Source organism: Lepus europaeus, chromosome 16, assembly GCF_033115175.1.
Source record: "Lepus europaeus isolate LE1 chromosome 16, mLepTim1.pri, whole genome shotgun sequence".
Taxonomy (NCBI): Eukaryota; Metazoa; Chordata; class Mammalia; order Lagomorpha; family Leporidae; genus Lepus; species Lepus europaeus.
The window spans coordinates 24,979,316-25,003,435 of NC_084842.1; the positions used below are offsets into that span (position 1 = coordinate 24,979,316).

Here is a 24,120-nt window from a genome sequence, read left to right on the forward strand (position 1 = left end):
CCAGATGGAGACTTACCCAATCACGATCAGCCCCAGGCCGGGGTCCGGCCCGGCGCTCGGAACTCCAGGTGCCGCCAGAAGGTGGCAGCCCGCGCAGGCCCCACGCAGGCGGCGGGCGGCCGGGCGCCCCCGCGCGCCCGGGGCCTGGGCTCCCCGCCAGCCCAGCCCTGCGCGTTCCGCCGCACTAGCCCCGCACACGCAGCGCAGCCGCGCCCCGGAGCCGCGAGCCTGGAGGCCCGGGGCGCCCTCCGCCGGGTCTGCTCGCGGGGCTCCTCTCCAGATCCTTAGCCGAGCCAAGGCCGGATTCCGGCGCAGCCCCGGCGGGGCGACGCCTCCCTAGCTCTGCGCACACGCCCTTTCCTCCTCCTCCTCCTCCTCCTCCGCGGAGGAGTCGCCCCCTTGCTCCCCATCCTGCCCCTCCGTCCGCCGGGGCTGGCCTGGGGCCTCGACCTCCGGGAAAGCGCGTCACGGCCCCTTCTGCCCACCTGAGGCCACTCTGCGGCACTCAGCGACCGCGGGCCCCGGGCCCCGGGCCTGACCTTCCCACCCTCCCCGCTGACTTGGGGCTGGGACCGGGAGAATACCAGATACACCTGGAGCTTATTGCAAGAAAATCAACAGCGCGCACGGCTGACGCACCAAAGGGGCACAAGAAACAACCTGACAGAGGCCCAAACGTCCCAAACCTCAGGCACAAAACATCTGTCATGCCGTGGTGTTAGAAATAAATACATGAATCTGTACGTGGAGGGCACGGGTCTCCTACAAACCAGCTGCGCAGGAGCGAAGGTCTCACTCGCCCCTTCCGGGAGCTGCGGCCAGGCGTCCAGGTGCGCTGCCTCGGTGAGGTGTAGCCTACAGGGGTCTGGAGATGAGGTGTTGAGGAGCGCCTCGCCTTTGATGAACGTATAGCGCAGGCCCCTATGGAGAGACAGGCCGCGAACCCCAGGAGCAGCGCGCGTCCGAACTGGGTCTGTCATAAAGCAAGGGAGACTGAGGCGGTCCCGCCCCGGGAACCCGGCCCCTCGCCGTGAAGGCGCGCGTGGGTGCGGCGGGCCTGGAGCGCAGCGGGCGCCCTCCGGGCACTGCGGGTGCCGCGTTCACGCAGTCCTAGGCCTCCAGGGACTCCCGCTCAACCTCCCCTTCGCAGCAAGGAGTTCCGCCCGCACTAGGTCTTGTGGACTTCAACTTGAACTCTTCCGCCCCTGAGGTCTCCAGCCTGCCCGCCCTCTCTGCAGACGTAGGAGTTACCGAGCCTCCACAACAATGTAAGTCAGTTCCTTAAAAGAAGCCTTGCTCAGGACGGGCATTTGGCCTGGTGGCTGGGACACAGGTCTACATACCTGGGTCCCGCGTCAGAGTACCTGGGTTCCACTCCCAGCTCTGGCTCCCGAGTCCACTTTCCCACCAGTGTACACCCTGGGAGGCAGCCAGGATGTTTCCAGTCTGAGTTCCTGGCACCGATGTGAGAGACCACCTGGATTGTGTATCTGGCTCCCAGCTTCTACCCCGGAACAGTCCAGGCAATTAGGGGCTTTGGGGGACTGAGCCAGCCAATGGGAGCTCTCTCTTTCTCTTTCAGACCCTGTGTCCCTGTCTCTTAAATAAATGTCAAATCTCTCTCCCTCTCCCTCTCACATACACACACACACCCTCTTGCAGAACCCTGACACTCTGGCAAGGTTAGAATGAAACAGCCAGTAATAGAAATGTATCAGTGTTGGTTCATCAATTATGACAAAGGTACCATAGTAATATAAGATACTAATAATTATACAAGATGTTAATAATACAAGAGGTAAATCTAAAACTCTTTTCAAATGAAAAGTATTTTTAAAATGCTTCCATTAACCACCTTTACATAGTTATCTTACAAGTCAATAGCTACATTCAGAGTATACAAATAAAATAACATCATGTTTTATTAGTTTATGGTAGGGTTATAAAAATTTTAGAAAGTATTAGGTAAACTATGAAGTCCACAGTTTACATAAAATTATAGAAAAATATGGAATTAGTATCTTATTGAAAATAAAACTAAAAATAATTTACTTAAGTACTGAATGTTATAGGATTTTAAAACAATGTTATTTATTTTGAAAGTAAGAGTTGCAGAGAGGGAGAGACAGAGATCTTCCATTTGTTGGTTCACTCCCCAGATGGCTACAATGGCCAGCACTGGGCCAGGCAGAAGCCAGGAGCTTCATCTGGGTCTCCCAAGTGGGTGTCAGAGGTCCAAAGATTTTGGCCATCTGCTGTTTACCAAGGCCATTGCAGGGAGCTGGATTGGAAGTGAAGTACCAGGCACTCAAACGGCGACCCATGTGTGATGCTGGCTTCGCAAGTGGCAACTGAACCCATTATACCACAATGCCAGCCCCAAGGTTATTATTTTTAAATGATTACAGAAAATTAAAATAAGGGAAACCTGGGGCCAGCTGTATGGGGAAATGAATTAAGCTGCCACCTGCAATGCCGGCATCCCATATGGGTGCTGGTTCAAGTCTTGGCTCTCTGCTTCCTAGCCAGCTCCCTGCTAAAGCGCTTGTGAAAGCAGTGGAAGATGGCCCAAATCCTTGGGCTCTGCACCCACAGGGGAGGCCTGGCTATTGTGGTCATCTGGGGAGTGAACCAGCAGAGGAAGATTGTGTTTCTGGCTGGAAGTTATGATCTCTCGCGCGCTCTCTCTCTCTCTCTCTCTCTCTCTATATATATATATATATATGTAACTCTGCCTTTCAAATACATTTTTAAAAACTTTTAAAAAATATAAGGAGAATCTGATATTAAATAATACTAGACACTTTATTTTTTATGTAAAAAAAATGGCTAGGAAAAGCCAAATATGATGACATAATTCACTTCGGGATGGAAATGTTTGCATGCAATATTGCCAGATGGTCACTGGGTGTCACCATTTCTCCCCTTTTATCACTAAAAACCTTCCTGGAGACGGATTTTAATAGCATGTCCTTTTTCTTTCTTTCTTTTTTTTTTTTTTTTCAAGATTTATAATTTACTGGATTTCTCTTCTTGCAGTGAACAATATCTGGCACCCACAACAGAGAACTTCCAAGATTAGTCACCTGGATGGAGGCAAATGAAGTGAGACCACACGCCTTGCTTCTTACCCCCACAACTACCCTGAAAAGTGACTGCTCATTTAAGAAAAGAAAACCAAGAGCCAGAAATATTGAGATACCACAGGTAAACCTGTTTTTTTTTTATTTGACAGATAGAGTTATAGACAGTGAGAGAGAGAGACAGAGAGAAAGGTCTTCCTTCCGTTGGTTCACTCCCCAAATGGCTGCCACGGCTGGCACGCTGCACCAATCTGAAGCCAGGAGCCAGGTGCTTCTTCCTGGTCTCCCATGCGGGTGCAGGTGCCCAAGCACTTGGGCCATCCTCCACTGCACTCCTGGGCCACAGCAGAGAGCTGGACTGGAAGAGGAGCAATCAGGACTAGAACCTGGTGCCCTGAACCTGCTGCAGGCAGAGGATTAACCAAGTGAGCCACAGCACTGGCCCCTGTAAACCTATTTATTTCAATCAGTCCAGCCTGACTGTAACAGTTTACCTGTAAGATTCATATCAAGTCCAATTTGCTTTTTTGAATTTTTTATTAATAATTGTCCATACTTATGGGTAGGGGTGACACATTTCAATGCATGTATCCAGTGTGAACTGATCAAAGCAGGCAATCAACATTTCCCTCTCTTTGACATCACTTTGTGATTGGAGTCTTGGAACTCCTTTTTCTCTCTCCTCTTTAAATATTTAATAGGTTACTGCAAACTATGGTCATCCTACTCTACTGTGAAATACTAGAGACTCATTCCTTCACTCTACCTCTAATTTGGCTCCCATTGTCCAAAATCCAAATTCTATTCCCTCCTGACCCTCCCAGGCTATAGTAATCACCATTCCAGATATGAAGAATATGTGTTATTTGTGTTTCTCTCTCTGCCTTATTTGACAACATTGTGTCCTCCAGTCCACCCACTTTGCCACAGTCCACCCACTTTGCCACACATGACAAGATTTCATTCTTTGAAGTCTGAATAATATTCTGTTGTTGCTGCTTCCTTTCACTATGGGTCTATTTTATATATATCAAATATATATTATAAAAATTATATATCAAATATATATTATAAAATGTATAACAATAGTTACTAACATTTCTTGGAATGTGGACCACATGTCCAGCCCTGGTTTAGACACTTAATATACTCATATGTTGGTGTATTTAAGCTTCACAATCATTCTTTAAAGGAAGCACTATGTTAGTATCCTTCTGCAGATTAGAACTCCAAGTTGTAGAGAAGCTGGTGAATGGCAAAGCCAGCATTCTGACTTAGCTGTCAGCTGCATGGCTGATTTCAACACCATACTTCAGTCCATGCAGGGCTACCCCTGATGTCTTTACAAAGGATGTGGAGAAGCTAAAGCTCCTTAGGTTTCCCAAGAATATAAAGGAGATTTTTAGTTTCTGAAATGTTGTGTCCAAAAAAAGATAGCAGGTGAAAAATTACTAGATATTTTAATACGAAGAGTATAAAAATGTCCTAGATAACATATAAGGTTTATAAGCTTTTTTAAAATTATAGAAAGATAAGAAATTAGTTCACCATTCAAAATAAAACACCTAAGTTATGATAACCCAGATTTTTAAAATAAGTGCTGAAATCTCTGAAGAATGATAATTATTAGGCAGGATCATATGAAATTGTCAATGTTACACTATTTTGAGCCAGTGAAACAGAAAGTTTCCTATGTTTTAACTCAATGTGAGGGTACTTCAAACAGTTCATGGAAAAAATAGAATTAAGTGATGAATTTATTTTGATGCAAAATATTTTGAAATCCAAGCATGGTTTCTTCATAGTATGCATTTTCCATGAACTGTTTGAAATACCCTGCTACACTGGATATATGAGGTCAATGATATTATTTAATACTTAATATTTCTTCTGATTTCTAATATTTATTTTACTATTTGTTTATCAATAGACTGTAAAAAAACCTGAAGCAAATACTCTTATAAAGAATTCATTAGTCTTTCTAAATGAAAAATAATTACCCAAATACCACCTATGAAGAATTCAATTTTCCAAATTGCAGCCTTAATATGATCAGATTTTCTGAAATACATTTTCTGAAAATATATTTTTCAATAACTTATTTGATATATTCTTATAATAGTACTGCTAACTGTAAAGACCTATTTCATTTTATGTAACTGAAATATTAACATACAGTTGACTATTATGATTCTCTGGTTCAATATTTTTGAGTTTGCCTACATGATGAAATTTTTATCAGGCTCACTATGCATTGTACTCATTCTTGGACATGTGCAGAATGATGAAAAATTTGAGTTGCCCAAAGTGCATACTCCAAGCTGTGTGTGTGTGTGTGTATTTAGAAGTTTATTCAGTGTTGGGCTGGCGCTGGTGGCATAGGGGGTAAAGCCACCGCCTGCAGTGTCAGCATCCCATATGGGCGCCGGTTTGAGTCCTGGCTGCTCCACTTTCGATCCAGCTCTCTGCTGTGTCCTGGGACAGCAGAAGATGGCCCAAGTCCTTGGGCCCCTGCACCTGCGTAGCAGACTTGGAGGAAGCTCCTAGCTTTGGATGGGCGCAGCTCCAGCCGTTGGGACCATCTGGGGAATGAACCTGAAGCAGTGGATGGAAGACCTCTCTCTCTCTCTCTCTCTCTCTCTCTCTCTCTCTCTCTCTGCCTCTGTGACTCTGCCTTTCAAATAAATAAATAAAATCATTTTTTAAAAAAGGTTTATTCAGCATCCAGTGTTTTGAATTCTGTGCCTTTTGTTAGTTATTCCTCTGTTGAAAATGTTTCCCAAGCATTGTGCTGAGCAGCTGTGTAGTGTTCCAAAGTGCAAGAAGGCTGAGAAGCGCTTTAGGAAGATCAAAGTCATGTGTTAGATAAGTGTTGTTCAGATGCAAGTTATGGTTTTCTTGGTTATGAGTTCAATGCTAATGCACCAGCAATATATATTAAGTATCTTTATATAGAAATACACATTAGGCAAGATTATGTATTAATAAACTGATAAAAATGTTGAGATGAGAGGCTGATGGGAACCTAGCCCTCTGTTTCCCACAGAGAAGCAGTGGTTCAACATTCACTATTTCAGTGTTTGCCACCGGTTTATAAAACATAAGTACTAGAAATAATGAGAATCGGCTGTATGATCTCTATCACTGTTTATAGAACATTACTATACAGGGTCTCCATAAATGTCTACTAACTTCAAAACCTTAGTAAATTATGATGAATAGACAGATGGAATTTCAGATTACTACAGTTGGGAGTTTGTACAAGTTCTATACAAGGGCACTTCAAAAAGTTTTTGGGAAAGCAGAATTAAAGGATAAATTTATCTGGGTGCCAAGGATTGAAATTTATTCATTATTTTTTTTATAAAATTCATTTCCATGTACTTTTTAGGACTAGGTCTACAGTAAAAAGTCTAAACTTAGAAGGCAAAGTAGTAGTACTCACTATTTTCCATTCATAATGCATTTTGCTTATCAGATCACAATTCAATTTAGTGGTCCTCACATTTTAACACCCATATCAGAATCTGCTGAGCACTTGCTAATGTGGGTCACTGCCTTGAGAGTTTTGGATGCAGCAGGTCTGGGGTGAGCAATTGTATTTTTCAGAATCCCAAGTGCTGTCTGGCTCTGATGCCCAGGATGGCACGCTGGGAACCACTGCTTTACTCCATCTGTTTGACAATTCTATCCTCTATCCCATTCTCATCCACATTCCAATGTCCCACAACTATTTGAGCCAGGAATCACGTTGTACTTAACCTTGTAACCCCAGCCTGAGCACATAATTGGCTTTAATCAAAGTGTGAAGAAATGGAGGAACTAATCACAGTCTTCACAGTACAGAGGAGGGAGGCAAGGCCTCCACTCTGGTGGACCAGATTCCTGCAAACACCAGCACAAAACCTCTAAGTCGGGCTTTCTCCTGCAGTGTTTCACCACCATTTTCAGTATAACCCTCTTTCCTGATGGTGGGGATACCAGCAGAACTCCCTGTCTGATTCAGTGACAGCACAAGGTACCCAGGGAAAGCCAAAGGGTGACCCAAGCAGACATGAGAACAGAGAAGAGCTTCCTCTTTTCTCAGTGCCACCACTGCCCAGTGAGTAAAACTGAAAGGAGACCTTGGCAGCCACACAAGTTCCCTACCTTCCCCCATGCCCACTGCAGCACTTAGCACAGGGTTGGGCACAAAAATATTCCACATACAGTTTTCTTTCCATTTCAGATCCACAAAGATTCCAGCATAAATAGTCACAGATGTAAGAATTAAGACTAGCGTCTCTCACATTTGATCTTGGATGTTGGGTGGTGTCCATCATCAAATGCAACCAGAATTGCACTCTGCTGATCATAAAAAAGCAAAGATCTGAACCCCTCCATTCATTACAGTGGCTATTATTCAAAACAAAAAAAAATGAACATAGGCATAAGATAGAGATGTAGGATGTAGATAAACTGGAACCCTTGTACATGGCTGGTGGGAATGTAAAATGCTTCAGCTACTATGGAAAAATTTGGTAGTTGGTGGTTCCTCAAAATGGTAAATCAAATTACCATTACCCATTACTCCTATTTCTGACTATTTAAAGAACAGAAAGCAGGAACTCTGAGATACTTTTACACCAGTGCTCATGGTATCTTTAATCATAATAGTCAAAAGATGAAACAACTCAAGTGTCCATTGACAGATAAATGGGAAAAAAAAATGTGGTATGAACCTGCAATGGAATGCTACTAAGTCAAAAAGGAGTGAAAGTCCAATTCACGCTACATCATGGAAGAATCTTAACGACACCATGTAAAACAAAATAAGCCAGACACAAAAGGGCAGATATTGTATGATCTCATGCATACAAGGTACCTGGAGTAATCAGATTCACAGAGATGGAGAGTGAGACGCTGGTTGCCAGGAACTGGAGGGAGGGAGGACTAGGGATTTACTGGCAATGGGTCAGAGAATCTGAAAATATTCTGAAGGTGGATGGTAATGACTATGCAGTGTTATAAATGTATGTAATGCCCTAAACAGTATACTTAAAAATGATTCAAATAGTGAATTTTGCTATGTATACTCACCACAATTTCTCAAAATTTCCTCATTCAGTGACCTGGAAGAAAGTCTACAGACATTGCATGAGCACCTGTTTCACCTTCACCAGTCCTGGGAACAGGTATAGAAAGTATTGAATCAGATGTCTTTATGCACGGTGCCAAGTGTAGACTCACTCTAGCCGGCTTAAAGCTCTACACCCATAGCTCTTTTATCTAAATGGATTCTTGTTAAAATGCTGCCTCACCTGTGCTCCAACAGCGCAGAAAATACCGATTGCCCAGCAGAAGAGGGATTCTTAAGAAGCAATCTTAGAATGTTAGTAATGTTCAGAAATTTGTTTAGCACCTATATTCAATTTGTATCAGCACACAAGTGATTTTTATAGTCTGATTAAATCTCAGATATCTACTGTAGTAATAAAACTAGAATCTAAATGATAAGGAAGTGTTACATGATAGCTTAACAGGCAACATTTTGCTTTATAGTGAATGCAAAATAATAATGCTTTATAATCAACAGCATCTTAGAGTCAAAGAAATTCAGCACTTGATTTTTTTAAAATTCTATTTATATTCTTTTTATTTGAGAGAGAGAGAGAGAGAGAGATTCCATCCACTGGTTCACTTCTCATACATTCTGAACAAGTTAAAGCCAGGAGCCCAGATCTCAGTCTGGGTTTCCAGTATGGGTGGTGGGGACTCAGATATTTGGGCCATCACCTGCTGCCTCTGAAGGTATGCATTAGCAGGAAGCTGGAATCATAAGCAGAGCTGGGACTGGAACTCAGGCACTATAATACAGGATGCAGGCATCTCAAGTGGCCTCTTTACTTCTATACCAAACACCCACTCCTACTTCCTGATTTTGAAAGGAATTTTTCAACAACAGTATCTTAATTTATAGAAATATCTAATAATTCATTATAAAGATTTGCCCTTTAGTAAAATCAGCATCAACTGAAAAATACCTTTGTATCAAGATAATTTGTCAAATGATAATAAGTTTCTTCCGTGGGAATGATACTTGTATCCGTGTTTTTAAAGCACAGTCTGGGACTATTTAGGTTTTTGACTCTGAAATTTTTATGGAGATAATAGATGAAGCCAGAACAGAAGCTAAACTTGAATCAAAACCAAATTTCTAAAGGACTTTATTTCCAACAATTAATTACAATTACTGGGCCAGCTGGCCTCACAAAGCCTGCTTGTGGTAACTTAAATCCTTCCAGTAAATGGTCTCTCTTGGTTAACAGAAGTTCTTAGTTTTAACGGAGTATAAACCGTAAATCCTTTGTTGTCTGGTTAGTAATTTTTTGGTCTTGTTGGTTAAGAGAACTTTCCCAGGGCATGGAGATTGTATCCTGTTTTCTTTTAGAAGCTTTATTGTTTTATCTTTCTTATTTAGATCTATAATCCACTTGAAATTGTGTGTGTGTGTGTAGTGTGACAAAGGTGGTCAATGTCACTCAATTTTCTTAATGTACAATTGACTATGTACCATCAATTGCAAGGGCCATTGTTTCAGTCAATTCAGCAGCCGCAACAAAAATATCAGAGACTGGTTTAAACCACGGACATTGAGGCTGGGAAGATTGAGGCTTGTGGGCTGCCTGGTTTGATTCTTGGTGAGGGACCTCATTCTGGCTTGCGGAAGCTCTGTGCTCACATGACGTCTTGTGTAAATATGGAAAGATATTTGGGCCATCACCTGCAGCAACACCTCTGTGTTCCTCTTCTGACAAAAGCACTAATCCATTATGAGAGTGTCACCTCCACGACCAAATCTAAACCTAATTACCTTGCAAAGGTCCTGCTTCCAAATAACCAGCACACTGTGGGTAGGCCTTTAACATATGAATTTGGGGACACACACAAATACCCAGCTCATAACAAAGATTTTTTCATTAATATCTGCAATACCAGCTTTGAAACAAACATGCCTGTACAAGTAAGTCTGGCCCTGACTTTTATAATAACTCAGGGGCCTATTTGTCTATCTTTTCCTCTGTTAATACACTAATTTACTGCAATTTTTTAATAAATTTGATATCCACTTTAGTAATAACTGTGTTGTTTGAATTCCTCTAAGGTAATGATGGTATTTTTCATGGATGAACCTTACTAAAATATTATACATAATTACTGTGAAAGATACTGTTAGACTCTCCCACTGCATTGGTTAATGGGTGCTAAGTTATGGTTTGATAGGACAAAGAAGTTCTGATGTTCACTGTAGAGTTTGGTGACTACAAATAGCAATAATGTACGATATGCTTTTATTAAAAATGATCATAAATGATTTTGAATGTTTTCATCAAACAGAAATGATCAGTTTGAAGAGATAGATAACTTTATCCTGATCTGACTATTCTACAATGCATGCAAGTATGAAAACATTACATGGGAAGTCAGCACTGTGGCACAGGCTGGTTAACCCACAGTTGCAACACCAACATCCCATATCAGAGCACCAGGAATCCCAACTACTCCACTTGCAATCTAGCTTCCTGATACTATGCCTGAGAAGACAGAGGACGATGGCCCAGGTATTTTGACCCCTGCCACCCATGTAGGAAATCAGGATGGCATTCCTGTCTCCTGGCTTCAGCCTAGCCCAGACCTATTACATTCATTTGTAGAGTGAACCAGTGGATGGAAGATATTTCTGTCTTTGCCTCTCCTCCTCCATCTGTTGGTCTCCATTTCAAATAAATAAATAAAGACTTAAAAATCACATAATATCCCATAAATATATACAATTTTTAAGTATCAATTTAAAAAGTTCTCACTACTATTTTGGATTTGTTCTTTTAATTCTGTCAATTGTTGATATACATATTTTGTAATCTCACATTTTAGATTAGATTTTTGGAGTGACATAAGTTTTTCACTGTTATACAAGTTTGATTTTGAGTTGCAAAAATGCTGTTCTTCCCCCACTTTGTAATTCCTGTTATTCCATTCAATCCTGGCTGCCACAAACAGATGGACATAACATCTGAGGACAATTTTTTATTGCATCTATAGAGGAACCTCAACAGCAGGCAAAACTCTTCCAAATTTATCAAACAGTTTCATCTTCATATATTTTTGAAAGTATGTTATTAATACCTAAGTTAAGACATTTTACATTTTCTCATTGATTGACCTTTTATTTTATCTCTATGAAATAGCTCTTTTACTTGTACTAATGTTTCTTGCTTTGGTTTGATATTATAAAACTTGCAATATCCTTTTATTGAGAATATTTGCACATACCAACACTTCATCCATGCCTTCATTGCTATCATTTCAATAGCCTCAAATAGTCAGGTGTTGCAACAACAATTAGATCAACAACAATGGCAGTGATCCCATAAGGTTATACTGGAGCTGAAAAACTCCTGTCTCCTAGTAAATGCATAACTGAAGAAGAAGCAAAAGTAAAAAGGAAACTACAGGAGAAAAAGATCTTCCAAGAACACTTACAAGCAATAGTTTAACAGAAGCTACTGCAAACTTCAACAAGCTCCCTAGAAACTTGGAAAACATGGATCCCACCTCCAAAAAGTTTTTAATAGAAAGAAACTTATATGGTACATTACCTGCTCACAGGCAAATCTATAATGGAAAAACAAACAATCACACGGGCCTATTTCTAAAAATAGTGACACCTCCTTAAGAAGAGCTTCAGACAGACCCATCAGATGGTGTCCAGAAGGAGGCTTTGTGGTCAAAAGAGCTCACAGCTCCACTCCTGTTTTTGCTTCTGAAGACCTTCCAGTGGGGCAGGATGTGCAGGCAGAAGACAGTGATACTGATGATCCTGGCCGTGTAGAAGTGCAGGCTAATGTGTGTGCTTATGTCTTAGTTTTTAATGGGAAAGTTTGAAAAGCAAAAAAAATTTAAAATTTTAAAAATAGGAAAAAAGTAGAATAAAGATCTAAAGACAATGTTTGTACAGCTGTACAATATGTGTTTTAACCTGTGTTATTACAAAAAAGTAAAACATTTATAGTAAGCTAAGGTTAATTTATTATTCAAGAAAGAAAAATATTTTTATAAATGTAGCATAGCCTACACGTTCAGTGACTATGAAGTGTGCAGGCTCATCTGTGATCTTCACATTCACTATTCACTGCATCACCTACATCAACTTCCAGTACTGGAAACTCCACTCCCAGGCAGTGCCTGCTTTGGTCTTAATAGGAAATTAATCCTCAAAGTCATCTCAAAGTCATAAATTAATGGTACTAATAGAGCACAAACTAGCGGAGGGCCTTAGGTCACTGGGGAGTTATAGAAGCCACTTTGGGTCCCGTCTCTCTCTCTCTCTCTCTCTCTCTCTCTCTCTCTCTCTCTGTGTGTGTGTGTGTGTGTGTGTGCATGCTTCATAGTTCAAGATATGAACCATCTGTAAATGTTCCACCATTGCCATCTTCCTGCCTCACTAGAGAGCCAAACCCATGGGGCCCACCTGACTTTTCTTGCACTGTGAACCTTCAAAACCCTGAGCCAAAATGAGCCTGTTTCCTTCACATGCAGCTTCTTTGAGGTGTTTTATTATCATGATGAAAAGCTGACTATATAGTGCTCTACACAGGTTTACCAGTTTTTATCATAAATACCACATTTTTACTGTAACTTTTCTGTATAATTACATGTTTAGATACAAAAGTACACTGTGTTACAATTGCCTACAATACTGTTTGCTCTACAAGTCTTCAGCCCATGGGCAAGAGACTATATCATGTGTCCTAGGTATGTGGTGAGCAGTACCCACTAGGTCTGTATCAGCATACTCTGTGATGTGCACATAATGACAAAACTATCTATGGACACATGTCTCAGAATGCATCATTGTTACTAGGCAATACATGACTGTATTTAAAGAGTGTCTGGCAAACAACATATACCTGTTGCTTGCAGCTTAGCTTCAGAGAAGATTACATTTGCTTCTTATAGTATACTAAGCTAGGGGCTCCAACAGTCTGAGGTCACCTTAATCCAATCAGGAACTGAGCTATGTAAAACTGGTTGCCAGTCCCTGTGATGTTGCTCTATTTCCAGTTCATCTTAATTCCTGGATGTTTAAAAAATTATCGTTCGGCTTTTCTAGATCTCATCTAGTGGCAAATCTGAAACAGTGTAGCCCACCACTGCTGGAAGTAGAACTAAAGGGATTTTTGTAGAGAAATATTGTATAAAGTATCTCATAAATCACCATTCACCTTCCAATAGAATATTTTCCCAAAGAAACCTTTTATTTAATGAGTACAAATTTCATAAGTACATCTTTAGGAATATAGTGATTCTTCCCACCACACCTGCCCTCCCACCCCACCTCCTCCTCCATCTCCTATTCCCAGTCCCATCCTCCATTAAGATTCATTTTTAATTAACTTTATACACAGCAGACCAACTCTATACTAAGATTTCAACAATTTGCACACACACACACACACAAAAACTGTTTGAGAACAAGTTTTACAGTTAATTTTCATTATCAACTCACTGAGGACAGAGGTACTGCATGGGAAATTAGTGCACAGTAACTCCTGCTGTTAATTTAACAATTAACACTCATGCATGATGTCAGTGATCACCTGAGGCTCTCAACATGAGCTGCCAAGACTATAGGAGCCTCTTGAATCCACAATCTCTATCAGTTTTTAGACAAGGCCATAAGTAAAGTAGAAGTTCTCTCCTCCCTTTAGAGAAAAGTAGATCCTTCTTTGATGGCCCCTTCCTTCCCCTGGGGTCTCTCTCACAGAGATCCTTCATGTAGGACATTTTTTTGCCCCAGTGTCTTGGCTTTCCATGCCTGAAATGCTGTCATGGGCTTTTCAGGGAGACCAGAATGCCTTAAGGGCTGACTCTGAGGTCAGAGTGCTATTTAAAGCAGTTGTCATTCTATGAGTCTGCTGTGTGGACTACTTCCCATGTTGGAACATTATCTCCTTTTTAATTCTATCTATTATTATTATCAGACATTTGATCTTATTTATATGATTTGATAGATAATTTTTAGAGAAGGCAAAAAATCATAGACAAAAGGGAGAAAGGCAATGTTTCTGGTGGTAAACATCCTGCTGGTCTCTTGACTTTATTGTCTGATGTCACATAAGCCTTTGTCATGCAGTATTGCTGTGGACAGCTAGACACCCAGCTGGGCCTGTTCCTGGCTCTTTTTTTCCCCAAAGAAACCTTTTATTTAATGAGTATAAATTTCATAAGTTCAACTTTAGGAATATAGTGGTGATTCTTCCCACCATACCTGCCCTCCCACTCCCACTTCCACCCCACATCCTCCTCCCTCTCCCATTCCCAGTCCCATTCTCCATTATTGGAAAAAAAAAAAAAAAAACCCTGTTCCTTGACAGTCAAGACAAGTGCTGTTCAAGTCATTGAATTTGACTTTTTTTAATTTGCTAAGACTTGTTTTATGGCCTAGCATGTGGTCAATCCTAGAGATGTTTCCATGCACTGGTGAGAAGAATGTGTATTCTGCAACTGTAGGATGAAAAGTTTTGTAGATATCCGTTAGGTCCATTTGGTTTATAGTGTCGATTAACTCTGCTGTTTCCTTACTGATTTTCTGTCTGGTTGATCTGTCCATTGCTGAAAGTGGGGTGTTGAAATCCCCCATTACTATTGTATTTGAGTGTATGTCTCCCTTTAGGTACCTTAACATTTCTTTTCAATAGCCAGGTGCCCTGTAATTAGGTGCATATATGTTTATAATTGTTATATCTTCCTGTTGAATTGATTCCTTAATCATTACACAGTGTCCTTCTTTGTCTCTTTTAATAGTTTTTCCAAAAAAATTATTATTTTACTAATATTTTATTAGTAAATGATATTATTTTACTAATAAGGCCTTCTAATCATTTCTCTCTTTCCATGCCTTCAGGAACTCCTAGAACCCATGCTGGGTCATTTGATAGTACCCTTTAGATTCCCAACAGTGTTTTTTTAGTTTTCTAATTTCTTCTTGTTGTGTTTTATCTGACTGTATAATTTCCTGTGCTTTGTCTTCTAAGTCAGATATTCTTTCTTATGCTTCAGCAATTCTGTTGTTAAGTCTTTCTACTGCATTTTATATTTGTTCTATTGAATTCTTCATTTCCAAGACTTAATTTTGATTTCTCTTTAGGATCTCAATTTTGTGGGAGAAATTTTCTTTCATGTCATGTATAGATTGCATTAGTTCATGCATTTGCTTCTGATTACTTCTAAGTAATCCTATGATAAATTTTTTGAATTCCATTTCTGGCATTTTTTCAATCTCATTGTCTTCACAATCTAGTATTGAAGTGGTATGTTCTTTTGGGGGTGTCATGTTGTCATCCTTATTCTAGTTTTTTGAATTGGTGCGTTTGTTATTCGGCATTTGTGGAGATACTCATTGGTTTCTTCTTTTTTAGTTTAGTTTAGTTTTGTTTTGTTTTTTTGCTGTGGCAACTTTTATCTTTGAACCATGTCTGAGGTCTGAGTGGATTAGTGGAGTGTCTGCTTTCAGGGATTATCTAGAGACTTGTTATGGGTGTAGCCAGGGAGTTCTGTTCAGTGCTCCAGGGTCAAGGGTGTCTGAGGTGACACACCCAGGTTTATAAATCTCTCTCTCTCTCTTTTTTTTATCAGAGGGGAGGTTTCTTCTTGTCTGTTGGCATAGAGTCAGCTGAGTTCCTCTCCTCAGAAGAGACCAGTACCTGGGCCAAAGCCCCAATGAGTATATATTATTTTTCTGCTCTGCCACAAGGACCACACAAAGGATCTGTGTGGTCCTCAGGGTAAGCTCAGATTCTCCAGCAATGTCTCTTGTCAGGTAACCAGGGAGTCCTGATTGTGTGGAGCCTCCACAGTGACTGCCCAATGTCCCATCCACACCTTGAGTCCTCCCATGCAACTTCAGTGTTTTCACAGTCCTAGCACACAAGCCTCCCAAGTCATGAGCACCCAATCCCTTATCTGTTCTCTCTACCAGACCCAGGAGTCTCTGTTTGGCTGGTTGCTGGGCAGGGACATGAGCTGCTGCAGCTGTTACCTATGTTCAAAATGACACCTGCTCTCTGTCAGTTTGTTATAGGATGTCTTTGCAGGGTGATCGGGGAGAGAGAAAACATGCCCCCGCTTTGTTTTTTCTCTAGTTAGTGGGCATGCTATTGCCCATGGGGCTCCAAGCTGGTTTTCCTCTGCAGCTTTTTCATCAGTGGCTTGTGCTGCTGCAGTCTGGTCTCACCTCACTCTCCAGTGCTGGTACAGAGCCTCATGGCACCTGGGGTACTAAGTTGTGCATGTCCTTGTCCTCTACATAGTTCCACTGTGTTTCTCTAATTTGTGTAGCGTTTCCTCTGCTGTTTTCTCCCTAACTCTTCCGTAAGACTGCACTCTTCCCACTTTTTCTAAGCTATCTTCTCCTAGACTTGAGCAGTAAGCCCCTTCCCTACTCTGCCATCTTAATCCAATCCCAGAGTATATTCTCTATGGAATCTTTATTAGTCTGTATTTTTTCCTAATTATTTAATGCAACAAAAATTCTTTATGGGACAGTAGGTTTTCATACAGCATCAAAGTCAGTGTGGGGCAAAACAGAGGCTTTCAACAAGGATATCAATCATAAGGGCTAGAAGGGTATTTGTAGCACAAAGATACACACACATATGCACACACACATACAATATAAATGCAAAGTGTGTGAACCAAATAATGGAAGCACACTTAGTAGTGAAGATAAAGATTCTAATCATAAACAAACTAAATTTAATATTGACCTTGAATTCATAAAAATCATGATCTCTAGAATAGAAAAGTTAGATTTTCATTGAGCACAGCTCAGCTCTTGGCCATAAAGAAGACAAAAATACTGAAAAGAAGAAAAAAATACTGTGTACTATGATGTTCTATGGCCAGTTTGTGTTTTTTTATGTGTTTTCTGATCTGTATTTTTATAATATTTAGCTGGGTTACTTTTTTATAATTCTCTTAAATCTTTATTTATTTTAAAAAAATTTTTCATGTTATTTGAAGACAGAGATGTATTTCATCAACTGGAAATGCTTGCAAAAGCCGACTGGACCAGACTAAAGACAAGAACCTGGAACTCAGTCTGGGTCTCTCATCACCTGCTGCCTGCCAGGTTAAGTGTTAGCAAGGAGCTGGAATCAGAAACAGAGCCAGAACTCAAACCAGGCACTCTAATATGGGATGTGAGAGTTCCAAGCAGCAATTTAACCTCTGCACCTACTGCTTGCTCCTGGGTTGCTCTTAAAGATGGAAAACTGCAATTTGAGTTCTATGGAACACAATTTCTTCTTACCCACATATCATCTAAAGTCATGGTTATTAACTCAATATCAGTTGTGAGGTATGATCTCCAAAAAAATAGGAATAATTTGATCAACAGAATCCCTAAGAATAGAATATTTTCAATCTATTCTTTTCACTCACATTCCCTTATTCTTGCTTTTGTGGACAGTATGGGATACATAACCACCACAGTTGTTATGTTAACAATTACTCACGAAACCTTGTGTTGCATGTAACATCATCATCCGACGGGTGCTGTAGCACAAAAATATCAAGCATTGAAAACCACTTATGCAGGGACTAGGGCCAACACTCCAGCTGTGTGACTTCTGAAACGCCAAGCTCTCAGCATCTCCCTTGAAGATTTATGTGACAGAACCATTTTCAATAATCTCAAAGATGTTTGTCAAAATGATCGTTTGAATCTATAGATCATTCCCATGATGGCTTTGAAAATAAACATGGTTCCTATACTTGTCAGTAGCCATGTGCTGGTAAACCAGCTCTCTGAAAGGAACTAAAGCCCTAACTTAAGGTATTTGCCGGCTTGCAGTTGTACACACTCCCTCCTTAGCTGAGGTCAAACTACCAATGTATTACCACTAAGAGTGGAGTGGAAAAGAGATGTGCACAACTGGCTCTTGTCAATCAGCACCATCAACCCTAGAACATTCTACCCAGCAGGAAGGGAAAAATTCTCAGAATCACACAAACAACTGCTGATGCCTGCGAAATCAGTGGCCCAACCATATTTGTAACTGGCATGCACAACAACTTGTAAAATGCTTGTAAAGAGCAAGCTTCCCTTGATTTCCCCCTCTGTTGGACAGGGTTCTTCAGACAAACAGAACCAACAGGATACACAGTCAGGCACCATATAGCAACAGTTTTGGTCAACGACTGGCCACATAATATGGAGCTGAAAAACTCCCATCATCTTGTAGCTCTGCAACCCTTGTAATGTGGCCATGTAAAGCACAAGGGATTACTCACATATTTCTGAAGACACTGGTGCAAACAAACCTCCTACTGTGCTACCAGAATAACACATACAATTATCTATGGTGTATAATACTTGGGAATGATTGGAGAGACTGTTACAGGTTTATATATTTACTATGCTATACTTTCTGTAATTATTTCAGTGTGTACTCATAAAAAACATTTACTCTAAAACTGCATGTCATATTAGGCTGGCAGCAGCCTCACATATCTGTTGTTTTCCTCATCTCTTGAGTGAGTGGTCTATACCATCTAGCTTTGTGTAAGAGGTTCACTCAGTGACAAACTATGCCATAATGCATTGATCAGGAATATTCCCATTATTCAGTGACACATGACTGTATGTGCATGTGTATATAAGAGGGGATTTATTATGGGAACTGGCTTGTGTGGTTATGGGGGCTGAAAAGAACTACTTCTTGCCCTCTGCCAGCTTTAGACTGCCTCAGTGGCAGATCAAAATTGAGATATGAATCTTCTCAAATTATCTTATTTTTGCCTTTTTTTTGTTTTAAAGAATTATTTTTATTTATTTGAAAGGCAGAGTGACAGAAAGAGAAGGAGAAACAAAGACAGAAAGAAATCTTCTGTCTGCTGGTTCACTCCCCAAATAGCAGCACAGGCCAGGGCAGGGCCAGACTAAAGCCAGGAGTCAGGAACTCCTTCGAGGTCTCCCATGTGGGTGGCAGTGGCTCAAGTACTTGGATCATCTTCCTCTGCTTTCCCAGGCACATTAGCAGGGAGCTGGATCAGCTCTAATATGGGATGTGGGTGTTATAGGTGGTGGCTTAACTTGCTGTACTGCAATGCTGGTTCCTCCATATCATTTTATTACTAGCCATGTTTACAAGTCCTATATGTCCACACTAACATAATTTTAACAGTGGAACCTCTATCACTCAAAAAAGGAATTCAGGTATGCTGATGGTGTTAACTTACATAAGATATAAATAGTTCCTGATCATATGAAGTTTCCAATCTGACATCATCCCTATGCAGCAATTAGTTATCTATGTACCTCCCTACCTATCTACTCTGAGGAATTCTTCTATTTGCAGAATAAAGAATAATACCTTTACAAGGTGATTATTGCATGGCTTCAACTGGAAGTGCAAAACAAGCACTGAAGAGGGTTGAATGAGACTGGAAAACAGTGTAAATGAAGTATACTGTATAATTAAAATGCATAAGTGAAGGTGCGGATAAAGTGTTGGATCACATATCTGGGTAAGGGAGGGGGTAAGACAGTGAAGTTCAGAAAGAAAACAACATTGTCCACCTGTGGCTCAGATGTAGCAGTTGCTACATCTTGCAGGATGAAAAGGGCAAGTCCTTCATTGAATCTGTGGCTCAGACAGCAAAACTCATGCACCACTCCTGGGGGGATGGGTTGGCAGGAGGGGAGTCTGAAATAAATGAGCTTGCATATTTTCCCACTCAAATTCATTTCAGTATTTTTATTTTTAATAAAAGTCAAGTATAGCATCAGGTCAAATGTAAAACATGTGGATTGTTTTAAAAATATATGTAAATTTTATATTAGGATTTTCCTTTTTAACTAGGCTGAACTACTCTTAAAACTGTATCTGTGTTTCTCAAGGATATGTTTACATTTGTTTTACATGTATTCACATTTTTGTTAATCATTTTTTTTCTACTACTACATTCAGTCTCATTCTCTCTCTTTCCCTTTCTCTCATTTGATCTTAGCCAAAAGGCCCAGAATCTCTCTCTGTCTGTGTCTCTGTCTCTGTCTCTCTGTCTCTGTCTCTCTCTCTCTCTCCCTCTCCCTTCCTTCCTCCCCCCCTCCCATATTCCCAGGCTTTTGAAAATAACATATAAGATTTGAATATTAACCAAGCTGGTGTACAGCAATAGTTATCTGCTGTCAGAAGAGATGATAGATCATTTAAGTTTGCAGTTCTGTGGTGTTGGGTTATTCAAAGTCATAAATAGCCATTACAAAAATCCAGGAGGCAAAAATTACACTTCAAGGTGCACTAGGTCCATAGAACTGTAGGAAAAATCAGCCTGATCTTTTCTTCTTCCCCCTTTGCCCCTTTCTACATATCAGTGGTTAGGAAAAGAATGGGCCATGATGAGAAGAAGCAAATATGTTGTCACTAAAAACAACTATAGTATGCTCTGTCTAAGCCTTCTCCTACTGCTCCAGAGAGTGGAAGCACACATAATCACAAGGTTTCCTGAAAGCACATCTCAATGCATCATATTTGGAACTGCAATTATCTAAAAGTCAGATTTTTCACTCTCAGTAAAACTGTATGCATTTGCTAATGCATTCTGTAAATAATGCCAACTACATTGCTATTTAACAATTATCTTTTACCAATGTTGAGCCAATATAAGCGTGGGATAACATGTTTAAGAACCAAGACTAACACTGGTGTTGACTGCTCATGCGGTTTATTCGGGCATCTGTTTGTTAAAAGCACCAAGAGCAGAGCCGAAGGTCAGTGTGTAGATCTGTTTGCTCATCAAACATTAATGGCATCAATGTTAAGGACCGGTTGCCAATAACAAAAGCCTACTTGCCTACTTCCTTAGGCATTCTTTTCTATCTAGTTTTCAAATGCACCTAATTTTCCTTAGGAAAAAAACTTGATAAACGTTATTTCAAAAGAATGTTTTCAGTGAAAGGGAACAACATTATTTAACTGTTTACTTTATTTTCTATTATTATTATTATTATTATTATTATTTTGCCAGGCAGAGTTAGACAGTGAGAGAAAGAGAGACAGAGAGTTATAGACAGTGAGAGAGAGACAGAAAGGTCTTCCTTCCATTGGTTCACTCCCCTAATGGCTGCTAAGGCCAGTGCTGCGCCAATCCGAAGCCAGGAGCCGGGTACTTCCTCCCGGTCTCCCACGTGGGTACAAGTATCCAAGCACTTGGGCCATCCTCCGTTGCCCTCCCAGGCCACAGCAGAGAGCTGAACTGGAAGAGGAGCAACCAGAACTAGTACCCAGTGCCCCAACCGGGACTAGAACCTGGGGTACCTGTGCTGCAGGTGGAGGATTAGCCAAGTGAGCCACAGTGCCGGCCTTATATTACTTTTTAAAAGATTTATTTATTTATTTTGAAAGAGTTACAGAGAGAGAGGGAGAGACAGAAAGGCCTTCTATCTGTTAGTGCACTCCTCAGATGGTTGCAAAGGCCATCACTGGGCCAGGACAAGCCAGGAGCCAGGCACTTCAACTAGTTCTCCACATGGATGCAGGGGCCCAAGGACATTAGCAGGGAGCTGGATCAGAAGTGGAGCAGCCGGGACAGGAACTGGCTCCCATATGGGATGCTGGTATCTCAGGAGGCAGTTTTACCACAATGCAGACCCCTTAATTGGTTACTTTAGCACTGACAGGAATGGCTGTAATTTTGTGAAACTGTAATTATTTAAATTAGGAACGAGTTAGAGTCAGTCTTAATGCAAGAGTTTTTCAGGCAGGATTTGGGGTGTGGGGAATGGGAATGGCAGGGCTGTTAGGTCTGACTGCTTCTCTCACTAGATTCCAGGGAATGGGCTCCTCTGCTCTGCCTTGACTCTTTTGTGACATTGAGAGGGATGAAAATCACACAACTCAAGATGCCTGCCTCCCACTCCTCGTGTGGGTTACGAATCAGGCTAGTCTGCTTGCTGTTCTACTCCCTGCTAATGTACCTGGGAAGCAGAGATGATGGCTCAAGTGCTTGGGCCCCTGCCACCCACCTGGGAGATCTGGATGGAGTTCTGGATTCCTGACTTTGTCCTGGATGGAGTTCTGGATTCCTGACTTTGTCCTGGATGGAGTTCTGGATTCCTGACTTTGTCCTGGCCCAGCATTTAGGGAGTGAAACAGCAGATGGAAGATTTTCTATCTCTTTCTCTCAAATAAAATAAGTTTTTTTTTAATGCTCCGTTCATTAAAATTAAAAATTCATGTTGGTGTTGGGAAGTTTTGGGGGTTGGAGTCAGAGGACAGCGTGGTCCCCAGTTCCCTCTGAAATTGGTCCCTGGAGTCAGCCGTTGTTTCTGTAGTAACTCGGGGCCGGGCAGGAAGAACGCAGGGACTCCAGGGTAAATAACCTGTGCAGTCCTGAGCATTACAGGTTCCATGTGTGTCAGGCGACGCGGGACACACACAGGAAACCCATCCGGCTTGGGGCTGATCCTTGAAAAGTGGGGAAGCACAGTCTCATTGCCGCCCACGCGGGTAGGGGAGCACCCTGCGCACCTGCTCCACTCTGCCGCCAAGACAGGGATGGGGCGGCTGCTTTGTGAGTCCATCGAAAGCTCGATGCTGCGGGTGGAGGAGAAATATGATTGCACCTGCCTTCCGCTGGCCTGGTAAATGGCCAAGGTTGCCTTTGAGAAAGCTGAGCACGAGCGTGCACGGCGTGCGTTTTCAAAGATCAGAAAGCCGAGGAATACAACTGCTGGGAGAGTGCAAGGAGGGTTCCCCAGGAGTCGGCGGCAGTTACCACAAATGAGGTTACAGGGAAGGCGGAGGGCTGCGGGTCCTGGCCACACAAACAGGCAGGCCTGGCCCTCGCTGCTACTCACCCGTATGGGCCGTCCTCCGAGCCGCCGTCCTCCGAGTCGCCGTCCGAGGCCCACTCCTCGCCGATGTCCGGCAGGGTGAAGAACAGGGTTTTGGGGCCTGGCCCAGGGGCCATCCCGATGTTGGGCTGGCGATCGCTGGGCCCCGGGGGCCGCCGAGAGTGCCCTGGGCTCGCGACCGCACAGCTGCTGCTCGCTGCACCCGCGACCGACGGCAGCGCGGTCCAGATCCCACCGGGGCCCGAGAGCGGCCAAGCTGGGGCTGCCAGGTGGGTGGCGGAGCTTGCTACGCCGCCGCAGCCGCCGGAGGGAGTGGGGGGCAGGGGCAGGGGCAGGGGCAGGGGCTGGACTTTGGCCGCTCTGGGGCTACTGGGCAATGACAGGGGGGTTCCGACCGCCTCTGTCACGCGGCTCGCGGCCAACACCCTGGGATAGGATACTGAGAGCGGAGCGGGCAGCTGGGCGGGCGCCCCCCGCGACACCGCTGGGGCGTCTGGAACGAGGGCCGGGAAGAGGGTTGGTGTCTGGACGGCGCCCAGCGAGGTCCCCGAGGCGGAGCCCGCAGACCCCGCGGCGGCAGCGCCCCCCGAGTGCCTGGTGGAGGCGACCGGGGAGGGCACGGCGGGGGGCGCCGTCGAGGTCTTGAAGATTTTGGCAAAGAAAGACCCAAGGTCCAACACAGCCATCTTCATGCCTGGCCGTTGCAAAGACTGTCCTCGATGCTGCCGGACTCTCAAGACCAAGCGGAGCTAGGCCGCCGGGCTCCATGCACCGCTGCCCGCCGGGATTCGGACGCGGCGGCCCAAGATCTCGGGGTCTCCGCACACCGCGGAGCCCTGCAGGCCTCTGATGCTCTCCCCAGCCCGGCGCTCGGCTCCGCACGGCTTCGGGCTGAGCCTCCTCGACGGCGTGGTCCGCCGGAGGAGTGCTGAGCCTGCGGTCCCCGTGCCGCCGACCCCAGCTGCCGGGAGCGGTTCCTTCTCTTCTCCGGTGCTGGCAGACCCCCGAGGGCTGGGGGTCCGGGAGCCTATGGAGGCCGTGCGTTGCTGCTGCTGACCCGAGGGTGGAGATCCCGGCCTCCGCTGGCCTGGAGACACCCGACGGCGCAGGATTGCTCTGGCGGTTGCTAAGCTAAAC

General features: G+C 42.9%; 1 protein-coding gene and 1 long non-coding RNA gene across 2 annotated transcripts in view; one reads left to right on the top strand and one right to left on the bottom strand.

Annotated features, from left to right (window-relative positions):
• The window catches only part of FAM149A (family with sequence similarity 149 member A), a 45,341-nt gene extending 21,486 nt beyond the window's left edge, over nucleotides 1-23,855 (bottom strand). The window contains exon 1 of the mRNA XM_062213145.1: nucleotides 22,987-23,855. Within this exon, the coding sequence (XP_062069129.1) occupies nucleotides 22,987-23,675 (689 nt within the window). The 5' untranslated portion in view covers nucleotides 23,676-23,855. The remainder of the gene's footprint in view (nucleotides 1-22,986) is intronic.
• LOC133775391 (uncharacterized) lies at nucleotides 1,094-5,723 on the top strand. Its single transcript, XR_009868241.1, has 3 exons — nucleotides 1,094-1,268; nucleotides 3,040-3,207; nucleotides 5,545-5,723. It is a non-coding gene; the product is annotated as an uncharacterized LOC133775391 (long non-coding RNA).
• Nucleotides 23,856-24,120: the final 265 nt, after the last annotated feature.